The sequence below is a fragment of the Anomaloglossus baeobatrachus genome, chromosome 8 (genome assembly GCF_048569485.1).
Source record: "Anomaloglossus baeobatrachus isolate aAnoBae1 chromosome 8, aAnoBae1.hap1, whole genome shotgun sequence".
In the NCBI taxonomy this organism is placed as follows: domain Eukaryota; kingdom Metazoa; phylum Chordata; class Amphibia; order Anura; family Aromobatidae; genus Anomaloglossus; species Anomaloglossus baeobatrachus.
This window is the reverse complement of record NC_134360.1, coordinates 48,695,290-48,712,015: the sequence shown is the minus strand read 5'-3', so window position 1 is coordinate 48,712,015 and position 16,726 is coordinate 48,695,290. Positions and strand designations below refer to the sequence as shown.

At 48.4% G+C, this 16,726-nt stretch overlaps 2 protein-coding genes across 2 annotated transcripts in view; one reads left to right on the top strand and one right to left on the bottom strand.

Moving 5' to 3' along the window:
• RAD18 (RAD18 E3 ubiquitin protein ligase) overlaps window positions 1-16,726 on the bottom strand; it is a 394,915-nt gene that overhangs the window by 78,379 nt on the left and 299,810 nt on the right.
• LOC142249164 (germ cell nuclear acidic protein-like) lies at window positions 8,242-10,632 on the top strand. The gene is made up of 9 exons (XM_075320764.1): window positions 8,242-8,313; window positions 8,405-8,482; window positions 8,623-8,707; window positions 8,825-8,870; window positions 9,000-9,141; window positions 9,567-9,696; window positions 9,795-10,002; window positions 10,172-10,416; window positions 10,557-10,632. Exons 1-8 carry the CDS (start codon window positions 8,242-8,244, stop codon window positions 10,257-10,259), a joined length of 849 nt encoding a protein of 282 aa, XP_075176879.1. The 3' UTR covers window positions 10,260-10,416; window positions 10,557-10,632.

Sequence of the window (16,726 nt, the reverse complement as noted above, 5' to 3'; positions counted from 1 at the left end):
TTTAGGAAACTGGGTCAAACTGTGTAAAAATCGAGATCATCACGTGCGCAGGATGCAAAATCCCATTTCTTCTGGACGATCTGGGTAAAATACATGTGCTGCCCAACTGTGCTTTGATGATTTCCCAATTGCTTGGGAGCCACGTGCAGATCTCCGCAGCAGGACGCATCTCGTCACCGGCTAGAATCAGGCTCGTCTGCTGGGGAAGGTATGTGCTCCAGGAGCGAGCTCTGAGTGAGGCCTCACCTCTAATCTGCGCCAGTCACACAATGTCACGCTCGGCCCGGTACTAGCATCGCTCTGGGCTGCGCTTCCACCGACCATCAAAGGGGAAGGGGCCTAGTAACACTGACACCATGCACCAGGGGGCGCTAATTAAAGTAACACGCTCAGCTCTTCACTTAGGAGGTAATTAGGAAGGACGGGGAGATAGGAATGGCCGAAACGCGACAGTTGTTTCCTTCATATAGCGCTCGGCTTTGTACTTTTATATGAGAGCATTATATGGAAGCGCCTCCATAATCCGCAGCGCAGGTTACTCCGCACGCAGCTCCATTTAAGGCTATGTGCACAAGTTGTGTTTTTTTCAGCACGGAAAAAAACGCACCCTCTGGCAGAGGGGAGAATTGTAAACAATGCTTTTTGAGAAAAACGCATCGAAAACGCATGCGTTTTTCATGCGTTTTTTTAAGGTGCGTTTTTTAAGACTTGTCAGTGTTAATAAAACTTTATTATATGTGAACGCTAACACTTTCATTTTCGGGAAGAGATATATAATTTGCCACCTGGGAGAAACCAGATGTCCCCATACACATAGGTAGCTCAGGGGCGTGGAGAACCTTTTTCTGTCAAGGGTCATTGGATATTTCTATCATCACTCGAGGGCCATACAAAATTATCAACTTGAAATGTATTCTGCTTTATTTGCTCAAACATTTAATTAACTCCCCCCTAATGTGATGGCTGGAGCTGTATTTGTTTGGTGCAACACGGAGTCTGCTGTATATAAATCACATAGGGTACAATGAGCCTGTTGTATATACATCACATAGGCTACACAGACTGCTGTTTACCTCCCATAGCGTAAACTGAGCCTGCTATTTATACATCAAATGGGGCACACTGAGCCTGCTGCTTATACATCACACACGGTACACTGAACTTGTTGAATATATATTATATATATACAGTCATATGAAAAAGTTTGGGCACCCCTATTAATGTTAACCTTTTTTCCTTATAACAAATTGGGTTTTTGCAAAAGCTATTTCAGTTTCATATATCTAATAACTGATGGACTCAGTAATATTTCTGGATTGAAATGAGGTTTATTGCACTAACAGAAAATGTGCAATCCGCATTTAAACAAAATTTGACCGGTGCAAAAGTATGGGCACCTCAACATAAAAGTGACATTAATATTTTGTAGATCCTCCTTTTGCAAAAATCACAGCCTCTAGTCGCTTCCTGTAGCTTTCAATGAGTTCCTGGATCCTGGATGAAGGTAGATTTGACCATTCCTGTTTACAAAACAATTCCAGTTCAGTTAAGTTTGATGGTCGCCGAGCATGGACAGCCCGCTTCAAATCATCCCACAGATGTTCAATGATATTCAGGTCTGGGGACTGGGATGGCCATTCCAGAACATTGTAATTGTTCCTCTGCATGAATGCCTGAGTAGATTTGGAGCGGTGTTTTGGATCATTGTCTTGCTGAAATATCCATCCCCTGCGTAACTTCAACTTCGTCACTGATTCTTGCACATTATTGTCAAGAATCTGCTGATACTGAGATGAATCCATGCGACCCTCAACTTTAACAAGATTCCCGGTGCCGGCATTGGCCACACAGCCCCAAAGCATGATGGAACCTCCACCAAATTTTACTGTGGGTAGTAAGTGCGTTTCTTGGAATGCCGTGTTTTTTTGCCTCCACGCATAACGCCTTTTTGTATGACCAAACAACTCAATCTTTGTTTCATCAGTCCACAGGACCTTCTTCCAAAATGTAACTGGCTTGTCCAAATGTGCTTTTGCATACCTCAGGCGACTCTGTTTGTGGCGTGCTTGCAGAAACGGCTTCTTTCGCATCACTCTCCCATACAGCTTCTCCTTGTGCAACGTGCGCTGTATTGTTGACCGATACACATTGACACCATCTGCAGCAAAATGATGCTGCAGGTCTTTGGAGGTGGTCTGTGGATTGTCCTTGACTGTTCTCACCATTCTTCTTCTCTGCCTTTCTGATATTTTTCTTGGCCTGCCACTTCTGGGCGTAACAAGAACTGTACCTGTGTTCTTCCATTTCCTTACTATGTTCCTCACAGTGGAAACTGACAGTTTAAATCTCTGAGACAACTTTTTGTATCCTTCCCCTGAACAACTATGTTGAATAATCTTTGTTTTCAGATCATTTGAGAGTTGTTTTGAGGAGCCCATGATGACACTCTTCATAGGAGATTCAAATAGGAGAACAACTTGCAAGTGGCCACCTTAAATACCTTTTCTCATGATTGGATACACCTGCCTATGAAGTTCAAAGCTCAATGAGGTTACAAAACCAATTTAGTGCTTTAGTAAGTCAGCAAAAAGTAGTTAGGAGTGTTCAAATCAAGAAATTGATAAGGGTGCCCATACTTTTGCACAGGTCAAATTTTGTTTAAATGCGTATTGCACATTTTCTGTTAGTACAATAAACCTCATTTCAATCCAGAAATTTTACTCAGTCCATCAGTTATTAGATATATGAAACTGAAATAGCTGTTGCAAAAACCCAAATTGTTATAAAGAAAAAAGGTTAACATTAATAGGGGTGTCCAAACTTTTTAATATGACTGTGTATATATATATATATATATATATATATACACATACAGTATATCACCTAGGGAACACTGAGCCTGCTGTATGTACATCACATAAGATATTAAGATATACTGCGCCTGCTGTATATACATCACATAGGGTGCGCTGATCCTGTTGTATATACATCACATGGGGTACACTGAGCCTGGTGTGCGTGTGTGTGTGTGTATATATATATATATATATATATATATATATATATGTATACACACACACGCACAGTATATATATGAAATAAATATATATAGATATCATATAAGCTACACTGAGCCTGTTTTATATCCATCACATAAGGTACACGGAGTCGGCTGTTTATACATGACATAGGGTACCCAGCCTGCTGTATGCATCACATAGGAAAAACTGAGCCTGATGTATACAGCACAAAGGGTACACTGGAGTGCACAGCACATCAACTCCCACACAACATCCTGATGTTAGTACAAGCCAGCGTTGGGCATAATATCGTGCACATTTATGAATAATTAAAGGGCCTAAAGCTAAAAAAGAGGCCGAGTGACCAGAGGCCAAAATTAAATGATATAAACAGGCCGGACGTTCCCCACTCCTTCATTAGATGGTTGAATGGCCTCAAAGAAATCATTAACTTTGTCCATTGAGTTTACAATTCTTTAATCCAGTGACTGTGACTATACTACCCTCGGTGCAGCTCAGGAGGATATGGAGACTGGAGATGAGCGACGGCAGGATGGTCACCGAGGCCATTGAGTGAATGTGGAGTGGAGGTAGGTTGGAAGATGGGGGGGAAAAAAAGACGACCAAAAATTAAAGCTTCATTGCTGGGAATTGTTGCCCTAGATCTGTGCAGGTGATGCTTGTGGGAATTCATTCCTTTTACATTTATTCTTCATTTTTTTTCCTGATAGGATAATAAAGGCTCTTAATTATTAGGGCGTTGGGTTCTGCATCAGCAATAGTTTGTATATAAACAGATCAGACCTTATTCAGAACGATACAAGGTGCAATATCTATGAACGGCGTGGTGTTTTTTTGCAGACGTCTCCTCAGGGCCGGTTCCAGGTTTTTGTGGGCGGAAGAGTCTCAGTGGCCCCATCCACACGCAGACATGCAAATATACAGATACATATACATACATATACATATTTAAAGACAAACTCTCAAAAATACATATAAACAGACAAATCTATACAGTCATATACACTGACATACATATATACACATACATGCATACAGACACATACCCGCTTGTCTCCACCCAGCTCCTCCTGGGTATGTGGCTGTGCTGCATGATGGCCATCATGAACAGACATGGCCGTGCACAGTGCACACTGACACTGCTGTATATACATCACAGGAGGGGCTGGGGGCTGCAATATATACATCACAGGAGAGGCAGGGGGCATAGACATTATTGGAGGGCATAGATGTTACTGGAGTAGCATACAGCTCTGGGGTATACACATTACTGGGGTGGGTTGCATAGTGCTCTGGGGGGGCGCACAGATGTCTATGGGGGGCACACGCACAGCTCTAATCCATACATACACACAGCTCTGCTACACACACACACCCTGATAGCACTGTTTCACACATCTCTGCTGCATATGCACAGACACAAACATATAAATATATACACACAGCTCTTCTGCACACACACACACACACACACATCTCTGCTGCCCAAAAAGTTTATATACACACACAGCTCTGCTGCATACATACAGACACACACACAGCTCTGCAGCAGACAAACAGCTCTGCTGCATACAGACAAACACAGCTTTGCTGCATACAGACACACACAGCTCTGCTGCATACATACAGACACACGCGGCTCTTGGGGGGCCCACATACGCGGCTCTTGGGGGGCCCACATACGCGGCTCTTGGGGGGCCCACACATGTGGCTCTGGGGGGCCCACACACGCGGCTAGGGGGGCCCACACACGCGGCTCGGGGGGGCCCACACACGCGGCTCGGGGGGACAGCACATACGGCTCGGGGGGGCAGGGCATACATCTCAGGGGGGAGAAGCCCATACAGTTCACAGGAGCCCATAAATTGGGGGGCGGGGAGGGCACATACAGGTCGAGTGGGGGGAGGTGTGTAGCACATACCGCTCAGGTCACGGTGGAGAGGGGGTCCACACAGCACTGGAGGGAAGTGCTGTGCGGGGGTCACTGGCTGGCACTGCGCTTTCTTCATCTGTGGGACTGAGCAGGATGTCGTGTGGTAGCTCCACCCACAGATGAAGTTCAAACCAGGAGGACGCAGCGAAGGCTGTGGTCTGCGCGCCTTAAAGGGACGTCAGCCACAGTTTCCTGCCAAGGACTGCGGTCCCCGGAACTCGGCCCGGGGGCAGCAGAACTGACGAAGGCGAGTAGGCCCCCCGGCTGTCCAGGGCCCTGGCACTTGCCCGGGTGTGCCAGGTGCTGACACCGGCCCTGGTGCTTATTCACAGGGGATTGGACTAGAGCACACAGGGTAGTTAGCCATCATGAAGTATGGGACTTTCCCAGTCGCTAGGACAACCACTAGGGGCGGGCACCACATGGGGTAGAAGTAGGAGCAACCAACATACTAGAGACAGAACCTTCAGAAGCTTCCTGGGCACAGATTGGGATAACACCTAGCACTGACAAGTGGAGTTAGTGTTTCTCCCTCTTCGTGGGCCCACAGCGTGGAGCAAGAGGCTCGGCCCGGGTTCCGGACAGCAACCAGAGGGCACTTCACTAACAGACTTTTACGGGCACTGGTGATGACCGCCGACGGATCTGGGATTGGCTGGAGCCCACCGTGGCAGAGAACGGCACTCTGGGGCAGCGCTTGAACAACCTGCGAGTAAAGAGACTTGTAACTGCAGCCCCTGTCTCTCCTTTAACCGTCGCCCAGCGCTGCAGCGCCAACGGGGACTGCCACCACCCCCGTCCTCCATCATCCTCCCCGGGGTAATCCCAAGACCCTGCAGCGGCAGCCGCATACCACAGGTGGCGCCACGATCATCTGATAGAGTTTCCTAACCGTCACCCCCATCCTTCACCTCGAACTACCACCCTCATCCTCCATTCCTGCCTCCCGTCCACCGCCATCCTTCCCTGCCTGGGGCAACGGAACCTGGCAGTAACGCCTGCCTGGATCCACAGACTCAGACGGGCTATAATGGACAGGCTAGAGGGAAGCCACTCACCAAGCAGGACCCCTAGAACACTGGAACCCTTTAACCCCTATACAGGGATTTGGTATTACACAAGGCCCAAGATGATCACTACCCGTGGAAGGCTGCAGTCCGAGAGAGTAGTCGTCAGGCAGGGTCAAACCAGGAATTGCAGAACAGGGACAGAATCGGCAGGCAAGGACGTAATCAGCAAACGAAGCAGAGGTCAAAATCCGGATCGGACAGCGAGGTTCATAAATGACAGGTAGAAGGGTAGTCAGAACACAATTAAGTTCAGCGCACAGGAATCAAAATACAAACAGCACAGGAACCAGGAATACAAACTATCTCTGACAGTGGTCACATGACAGGAGGAGGAATAAGAAGGCTGTGGTGTCTTCCCATTGGCTGCAGGTGAATGATAGCAACTTCAGCTGGAAGACACACGCCACCTACAGTCAGCCAGTGGTACTGCATGTTCCAGGGAAACCCAGCCTAGTGGATGAGCGGAGCCTGTGCTCAGCAGAGTCACGGGCACCGACTACTCTCCCATCACCAGCACTATCCATTGTGGGAACACGGCATCGCCTGGCGATCGGAGCAGAAGTCGCAGGAGCAGACTACGGTGGGGACATGACACTGGCCAAGGCACCCCATGACGGCAGAGAGGATCTGCACCACTGGCCCGATGACGATAGGTTAAAACACCTGCCCCATGGTGCACTACACAGTGATTACTCAAAACCTGGACTGAATGTGGAAAGGGGAGCAACCAGTCCCACTGCCATTCCTACTGATTACTCCAGGAAAAAGCAAGCCTAAATTACACCAAAATCAACAGGCTTCAGCGACTAAGTAACTGCTGAGCCAGATATAACTTTCCCAGCTTTTCGAAGCCCATTTGCATGTGCTGACCGCTCCACAATCAGTACAGGGAGGCATATGAAATGAACCAAGGGGAAATATACCTGTTCTCTAGTACTTCTCCCCTCGGCATCTCACACTGTAGCCCCCAGGCCCTCCTGTGATGTATATACTGTGGCCCCCTGCCCCTCCTGTGATGTATATACTGTAGCCCCCTGCCCCTCCTGTGATGTATATACTGTAGCCCCCAACCCCTCCTGTGATGTATATACTGTAGCCCCCTGCCCCTCCTGTGATGTATATACTGTAGCCCCCAGCCCCTCCTGTGATGTATATACTGTAGCCCCCAGCCCCTCCTGTGGTGATGTATATACAGCAGTGTAAGTGTACGCGTTCATGACTGTTAGTGATAGCCACAAATCATGGCGGCACAGCCACATGCCCTGGAGGAGCTCGACGGAGACAAGTGGGGAGGTGAATGAGGCTGCTGCTGACTTCCCCATATTAATAATACCTCTAATGTGTCTGTGTATGCATGTATGATGTGTATATCTATATATGTCAGTGAATATGACTGTGTATATATTCATGTCTATTTATATGTATTTATGTGAATTAGTTTTTAAATATGTATATGTACATATGCCTGTATGTGTACGTATCTGTGTATGTATGTGTCTGTCTGCGCATGGGACCCACTGAGACTCTTTCGCCCGGGGCCCACACGAACCTGGAGCTGGCCCTGCTCAATGCGCCAAATGCTTTCTTTTAGTGACATGGCCGTCCACCTAAACTGACATCCGAAGAAGGAGAGCACTAATTAGAGAAGCAGCCGAGGGGACGGTGCTCCGATCAGATGAGACCAAAGTACAACTTTTTGGGGTAGATGCAAAAGGCTATGAAGAACGGGCAAATATTTCACCCTCTAGAAGATGTACAGTAATATTTCCAGTGAGAGGTGTTTACTCAGTGGGGGGTGAATACAAATGCACATCATAACTTTTCAAATACATATTTTCAAAATATTTAGAAAATCGTGTATCATTTCCGTTACACTTCACATTCTTGCTATTTACTGTTGGTAAGTCACATAAAATAGCAATAAAATACATTTTTACGTGGGTATAACATAGAAAAGTGGAAAAGTTCATGGGGTATGAATACTTTTTCATATTTTGCACTGTCCATGTCAATCCATCAGAATGCCCGCTGTTACTGATGTCACAATATCCGAGTTCTAGAATGATATGATGATGTCACACGAGTTATGACATCACAATGGGAAGAGCTGGTAAAAGTTACGCTCTCGGCCTCTTCTTCCTTTGAGGGTGATAGAAGTTGAGGAGTGAGGATATTTTTTGCAATTCTGATTGAGAAAATGTCTAATTATAAGCGCAAACGTCGCTTTATTATTGAGTCTGCTACAGACGGCAGCGGTATAGGTGACCAGGTGAGCGGCGGATTCTGGAATATTTTGTCTTTTTGAAATTATGGAAATTTTAAGATTATTTCTTTCAACTTTTTATTCTTCTTCTTCCTAGTTACTGGTGAACAAAAGATGCCGCAGAGATGTTGCGTCCGACACAGAGGACAGCAGCGAAGATGAGAATCTCCATCAGGTGAGCGCTCGCTTCTCTCCAGCGCGGTCCGTGGCTCCGGCATCTAGCGGAGATCGGTGGCCGCCGCATTATGTGATTATTCCGCTATATCGCTGCTTATTCATTCTTATAGTTCGGGTCTTTATGTTTCTTTCTTCCAGTCTCATCCACTTATTCCGAGGTCTCCATGGAGCCTTGAAGATGAAGATGGCGGCTCTGGCCCTCACTTGTTATACATAGAGTCAGGTCTGTAATAAAGCGTCTGGAAGGATCAGAAACTCCTTCCTGTAAAAATAGACTTTTTATTGATTCCAAAAACTGAACCACAGAGAAGTAAATGACGATATTTGTTCTTTTCTCCAGAGCCCGATTCTCCACAATTCAGTTTTGTGCAGGAGGAGACAGCGCGGTAATGTATTCCTGTATATCCGTATTATCTGGTCATGTTCATGTTATCTGGTCACTAGGTGGCGCTGTTATTGTCTATAGGTCGTGCTCGCTCTTAGTATATATATATTTGATGTTTTATCCCCAGTAGACAGGAGCGTCCCATCAATTACTGTATCCTGAGAGATCTGTCTTCTCCCACATCCAAATACGTCACCAGCTTCCAGAAGAACAAGGAGAAGCTGAAGAGACGTCTGTTCAAGTTTTTTAACCGGACGGTGTTTCAGAACCAGGTATAGCACACAGCCCCGTATAGGGGGGTACGGGGGTGAAGGGTTAGGGCAAGGGTCAGTGTGTCCTGTATATATAGTATATACCTCTAATATGTAACTACAGGGCAATATGGGGGATAGTGAATGGAGAATTAGAGAGTAAGATTAGTGTATTCAGGGTATATATAGTATATATTGTATATACCTGTATATCCTGTAGGTATAGGGTGATATGGGGGATAATGAGTGTTAGGTCTAGGGGCAGTGTATACAGTATATATAGTATACATGTTTATGTTCTGTACATATGGGACAATATGGGGGGATAGAGAATAGATGGTTAGAGCTAGGATCAGTGTATCCAGTATATATATATATATATATATATATATATATATATATATTATACCTCTATATTCTGTATCTTCTCCTCCCTTCCTCCGTAGCTTCATACAAATATGGACATCAGATGGAATAAAAGGCTGATAACGAAAGCTGGTCGCACCGACCACTGGATGTCTAACGGGGTGCGCTGCGTCATCATGCACTTATCGGATAAACTCTGCGATTCTGCAGGTAGGCCTCACATCGGGCACAATTTATACATTATCTGCGGTGAAATCTTCCATACGTCTTTACTCCTGATTGTAATTATTTATTTCCTTTCTCTTCAGATCGACTACGAGACACATTGATCCATGAGATGTGTCATGCTGCCTGCTGGATCATCAATGGCGATACAGATTTTGGCCATAGCCAGCTATGGCAGCAATATTGTGAGATGGTGGCACAGATCCACCCGAATCTCCCACCCATTACCGTATGTCACAATTGGGAGCCCAACTACCCGGTAATATACCAATGCTCAGGATGCAAGGGCAGGTAGGATCACATAAATGATGGACACGGGTCGTGGGGTGTATGTGTTAGTTACTATCACTGCTTGCTTCACGGCTTCTGCAGTCAGACATGACGGGGCTCTGTCATTGATTTTGGATGTGTTTGTACCTTTGGTATCAGTCTTTAATATAAGCTTTGTCTCCCATTCTAGAGTCGGACGTTGGAAAGATTCCCTCGACACTGAGAAGTTTGTCTGCGGCTCCTGTGGAAACAATTTGGTTCTTGTAACCGAAACCTGAGAAGATCCATCACTGACCATCCGGCCCCATCATCAGTCCGATCATCGGCCCGGGCCAGGATGGCAGCACATGGATGAAGTCTTCCAGAAGACGGGTGGAAGTCACATCTTGGTCTTCCACCATAATGGGGTCTTCTCACCATGAGAATCTCCATCAGGTGAGCACTCGCTTCTCTCCAGCACGGTCCGTGGCTCCGGCATCTAGCGGTGATCGGTGGCCGCCGCATTATGTGATTATTCCGCTATATCGCTGCTTATTCATTCTTATAGTTCGGGTCTTTATGTTTCTTTCTTCCAGTCTCATCCACTTATTCCGAGGTCTCCATGGAGCCTTGAGGATGAAGATGGCGGCTCTGGCCCTCACTTGTTATACATAGAGTCAGGTCTGTAATAAAGCGTCTGGAAGGATCAGAAACTCCTTCCTGTAAAAATAGACTTTTTATTGATTCTGAAAACTGAACCACAAAGAAGTAAATGACGATATTTGTTCTTTTCTCCAGAGCCCGATTCTCCACAATTCAGTTTTGTGCAGGAGGAGACAGCGAGGTAATGTATTCCTGTATATCCGTATTATCTGGTCATGTTCATGTTATCTGGTCACTAGGTGGCGCTGTTATTGTCTATAGGTCGTGCTCGCTCTTAGTATATATATATTTGATGTTTTATCCCCAGGAGACAGGAGCGTCCCATCAATTACTGTATCCTGAGAGATCTGTCTTCTCCCACATCCACATACGTCACCAGCTTCCAGAAGAACAAGGAGAAGCTGAAGAGACGTCTGTTCAAGTTTTATAACCGGACGGTGTTTCAGAACCAGGTATAGCACACAGCCCCGTATAGGGGGTTACGGGGGTGAAGGGTTAGGGCGAGAGTCAGTGTGTCCTGTATATAGCGTATATATTTCTATAATATGTAAGTACTGGGCAATATGGGAGTTACTGAGTGAAGAATTAGAGTAAAGGCCGCATTACACGCTACGATTTATCTGACGATATGTCGTCGGGGTCACGGTTTTCGTGACACACTTCCGTCATCGTTAGCGACGTTGTTGCGTGTGACTCAGAACGATCGCAAATAGGGTAAAAATCGTTGATCGTTGACACGTCGTTCAGTTTCAAAATATTGTTCGTCGTTTGGATCGCAGCAGACATATTGCTACGTTTGATACCCTTCAAACGACGAACAACATCCACACGACCGCCTTTGTCAAACAATATATCGCGGAACGATGTAGGGTCGTTTGTGAGATGTGTACATGTGATTGCTACAAAATGACCTATGAGCGATCTCGGCAAATCGTTACAACGATCTGGGCGTGTCACATCGCTAATGAGATCGCTAGCAATATCGTTGTGTGTAAAGCAGCCTTTAGATTAGTGTATCCAGTATATATAGTATATATTGTATATACCTCTATATCCTGTAGGTATAGGGTGATATGGGGGATAATGAGTTGAGGGTTAGATCCAGTATATATATATTATACCGCTATATTCTGTATCTTCTCCTTCCTTCCTTTCTTTGTAGCTTCCTGCACATATGCACATCAGATGGAATAAAAGGCTGATAAGGAAAGCTGGTCGCACCGACCACTGGATGTCTAACGGGGTGCGCTACGTCATCATGCACTTATCGGATAAACTCTGCGATTCTGCAGGTAGGCCTCACATCGGGCACAATTTATAGATTATCTGCAGTGAAATCTTCCGTACGTCTTTACTCCTGATTGTAATTATTTGTTTCTTTCTCCTCAGATCGACTACGAGACACATTGATCCATGAGATGTGTCATGGCTGCCTGCTGGATCATCGATGGCAAAGGAGAACATGGCCACCACCAGCTATGGGAGCCATATTGTGAGAAGGTGGCACAGATCCACCCGGATCTCCCACCCATTACCGTATATCACAATTGGGATCTTCACTACCCGGTGATATATCAATGCTCAGGATGCCAGGGCAGGTAGGATCACATAAACCATGGACACTGGTTGTGGGGTGTATGTGAGTTACTACCACTGCTTGCTTCACGGCTTCTGCAGTCAGACATGACGGGGCTCTGTCATTGATTTTGGATGTGTTTGTACTTTTAGTATCATTCTGTAATATAAGCTTTGTCTCCCATTCTAGAGTCGGACGTTGGACAGATTCCCCCGACACTGAGAAGTTTCTCTGCGGCTCCTGTGGAAACAAGATGGTTCTTGTAACCAAACCTGAGAAGATCCATCACTGACCATCCAGCTCCATCATCAGTCCGATCATCGGCCCGGGCCAGGATGGCAGCACATGGATGAAGTCTTCCAGAAGACGGGTGGAAAGTCACATCTCAGTCTTCCACCATAATGGTGTCTTCTCACCATATCTCTTGGGCGGCACGGTGGCTCAGTGGTTAGCACTGGTGTCTGCAGCACTCGGGTCACGGAAGAAAATCCGACCAAGAAAGTCTGCACGGAGTTTGTATGTTCTCCCCGTGTTTGCGTGGGTTTCCTCCGGGTTCTCCGGTTTCCTCCCACACTCCAAAAATATACTGATAGGTTAATTGGCTTCTTTATAAATTGTCCCTGATATGAATGATGGACGTCCCTGTACAGGGCCGCGGAATATGTTGGTGCTATGATATGAAGGGAAAATAAAACCATCATTAAATAAAAAATCTTTTAACCAAATTTATTTTTGTAATTTCTCTTTCTGTTAATTATTTCATATTCAGATCATTTACATAGAGAGTTATGTGTTATAGCCGGACGGCAGCAGGTGAGAACACAGGGATCCCGCCAAACAGATGTAGAGGGACAGGCATGGGGGCACTGATAGTGACAGGGACAGTCAGAACAGGCATGGGGGCACTGATAGTGACAGGGACAGTCAGGACAGGCATGGGGGCACTGATAGTGACAGGGACAGTCAGAACAGGCATGGGGGCACTGATAGTGACAGGGACAGTCAGGACAGGCATGGGGGCACTGATAGTGACAGGGACAGTCAGGACAGGCATGGGGGCACTGATAGTGACAGGGACAGTCAGAACAGGCATGGGGGCACTGATAGTGACAGGGACAGTCAGGACAGGCATGGGGGCACTGATAGTGACAGGGACAGTCAGAACAGGCATGGGGGCACTGATAGTGACAGGGACAGTCAGGACAGGCATGGGGGCACTGATAGTGACAGGGACAGTCAGGACAGGCATGGGGGCACTGATAGTGACAGGGACAGTAAGGACAGGCATGGGGGCACTGATAGTGACAGGGACAGTCAGAACAGGCATGGGGGCACTGATAGTGACAGGGACAGTCAGGACAGGCATGGGGGCACTGATAGTGACAGGGACAGTCAGGACAGGCATGGGGGCACTGATAGTGACAGGGACAGTCAGAACAGGCATGGGGGCACTGATAGTGACAGGGACAGTCAGAACAGGCATGGGGGCACTGATAGTGACAGGGACAGTCAGGACAGGCATGGGGGCACTGATAGTGACAGGGACAGTCAGAACAGGCATGGGGGCACTGATAGTGACAGGGACAGTCAGGACAGGCATGGGGGCACTGATAGTGACAGGGACAGTCAGGACAGGCATGGGGCACTGATAGTGACAGGGACAGTCAGAACAGGCATGGGGGCACTGATAGTGACAGGGACAGTCAGGACAGGCATGGGGGCACTGACAGTGACAGTCAGGACAGGCATGCGGGCACTGACACACACATGGACAGTCAGGACAGGCATGCGGGCACTGACACACACATGGACAGTCAGGACAGGCATGCGGGCACTGACACACACATGGACAGTCAGGACAGGCATGCGGGCACTGACACACACATGGACAGTCAGGACAGGCATGCGGGCACTGACACACACATGGACAGTCAGGACAGGCATAGGGACACTGACACACACATGGACAGTCAGGACAGGCATGGGGCACTGACACACACATGGACAGTCAGGACAGGCATGCGGGCACTGACACACACATGGACAGTCAGGACAGGCATGCGGGCACTGACACACACATGGACAGTCAGGACAGGCATGCGGGCACTGACACACACATGGACAGTCAGGACAGGCATAGGGACACTGACACACACATGGACAGTCAGGACAGGCATGCGGGCACTGACACACACATGGACAGTCAGGACAGGCATGCGGGCACTGACACACACATGGACAGTCAGGACAGGCATGCGGGCACTGACACACACATGGACAGTCAGGACAGGCATAGGGACACTGACACACACATGGACAGTCAGGACAGGCATGGGGGCACTGACACACACATGGACAGTCAGGACAGGCATGGGGGCACTGACACACACATGGACAGTCAGGACTGGCATGGGGACACTGACACTGACATGGACAGTCAGGACAGGCATGGGGGCACTGACACTGACATGGACAGTCAGGACAGGCATGGGGCACTGACACTGACATGGACAGTCAGGACAGGCATGGGGGCACTGATAGTGACATGGACAGTCAGGACAGGCATGGGGGCACTGACACTCACATGGACAGTCAGGATAGGCATGGGGGCACTGACACACACATGGACAGTCAGGACAGGCATGGGGGCACTGACACTGACATGGACAGTCAGGACAGGCATGGGGGCACTGACACTGACATGGACAGTCAGGACAGGCATGGGGGCACTGACATGGACAGTCAGGACAGGCATGGGGGCACTGACACTGACATGGGCAGTCAGGACAGGCATGGGGGCACTGACACTCACATGGACAGTCAGGACAGGCATGGGGGCACTGACACTGACATGGACAGTCAGGACAGGCATGCGGGCACTGACACTGACATGGACAGTCAGGACAGGCATGGGGGCACCGACACACACATGGACAGTCAGGACAGGCATGGGGGCACTGACACACACATGGACAGTCAGGACAGGCATGGGGGCACTGACACACACATGGACAGTCAGGACAGGCATGGGGGCACTGACACACACATGGACAGTCAGGACAGGCATGGGGGCACTGACACACACATGGACAGTCAGGACAGGCACGCGGGCACTGACACTGACATGGACAGTCAGGACAGGCATGGGGGCACTGACACTGACAGGGACAGTCAGGACAGGCATGGGGGCACTGACACTGACAGGGACAGTCAGGACAGGCATGGGGGCACTGACACACACATGGACAGTCAGGACAGGCATGGGGGCACTGACACACACATGGACAGTTAGGACAGGCATGGGGGCACTGACACACACATGGACAGTCAGGACAGGCACGCGGGCACTGACATGGACAGTCAGGACAGGCATGGGGGCACTGACACTGACAGGGACAGTCAGGACAGGCATGGGGGCACTGACACACACATGGACAGTCAGGACAGGCATGGGGGCACTGACACACACATGGACAGTCAGGACAGGCATGGGGGCACTGACACACACATGGACAGTCAGGACAGGCATGGGGGCACTGACACACACATGGACAGTCAGGACAGGCATGGGGGCACTGACACACACATGGACAGTCAGGACAGGCACGCGGGCACTGACACTGACATGGACAGTCAGGACAGGCATGGGGGCACTGACACTGACAGGGACAGTCAGGACAGGCATGGGGGCACTGACACTGACAGGGACAGTCAGGACAGGCATGGGGGCACTGACACACACATGGACAGTCAGGACAGGCACGCGGGCACTGACACTGACATGGACAGTCAGGACAGGCATGGGGGCACTGACACTGACATGGACAGTCAGGACAGGCATGGGGGCACTGACACTGACAGGGACAGTCAGGACAGGCATGGGGGCACTGACACACACATGGACAGTCAGGACAGGCATGGGGGCACTGACACACACATGGACAGTTAGGACAGGCATGGGGGCACTGACACACACATGGACAGTCAGGACAGGCACGCGGGCACTGACATGGACAGTCAGGACAGGCATGGGGGCACTGACACTGACAGGGACAGTCAGGACAGGCATGGGGGCACTGACACTGACAGGGACAGTCAGGACAGGCATGGGGGCACTGACATGGACAGTCAGGACAGGCATGGGGGCACTGACACACACATGGACAGTCAGGACAGGTTATACTGGTAATACATGGCATATACATCCACAGAGACTCACACACATCAGATCAAGCAAACTCATCAATTTTCAGAGCTAACATAGAAATGAATGGAGATAGTTGCGCATGCGCAGTCACCTTTCCATTTCTGACAGGGACATTATTATCGGATCAGGGCCAGGATGGAGTACATTATTATAGGATGGGGGACATTATTATAGGATAATGGACATTATTAAAGGATAGGGGCCAGGATGAGGGACATTGTTAAAAAGAGAGGCCCGGATGGGGCACCTTATTACAGGATAAGGCCAGGATGAGGACATTTTTATAGGATCAGGGAACAGAGACATTATTACAAGATGGG

Coding starts and splice junctions, on each gene's coding strand:
- LOC142249164 (XM_075320764.1), top strand. CDS start 8,242: ATGTCTAATTATAAGCGCAAACGTCGCTTTATTATTGAGTCTGCTACA. Junction 8,314..8,404: donor GCAGCGGTATAGGTGACCAG/GTGAGCGGCGGA, acceptor TCTTCTTCCTAG/TTACTGGTGAACAAAAGATG. Junction 9,697..9,794: donor TAAACTCTGCGATTCTGCAG/GTAGGCCTCACA, acceptor CTTTCTCTTCAG/ATCGACTACGAGACACATTG.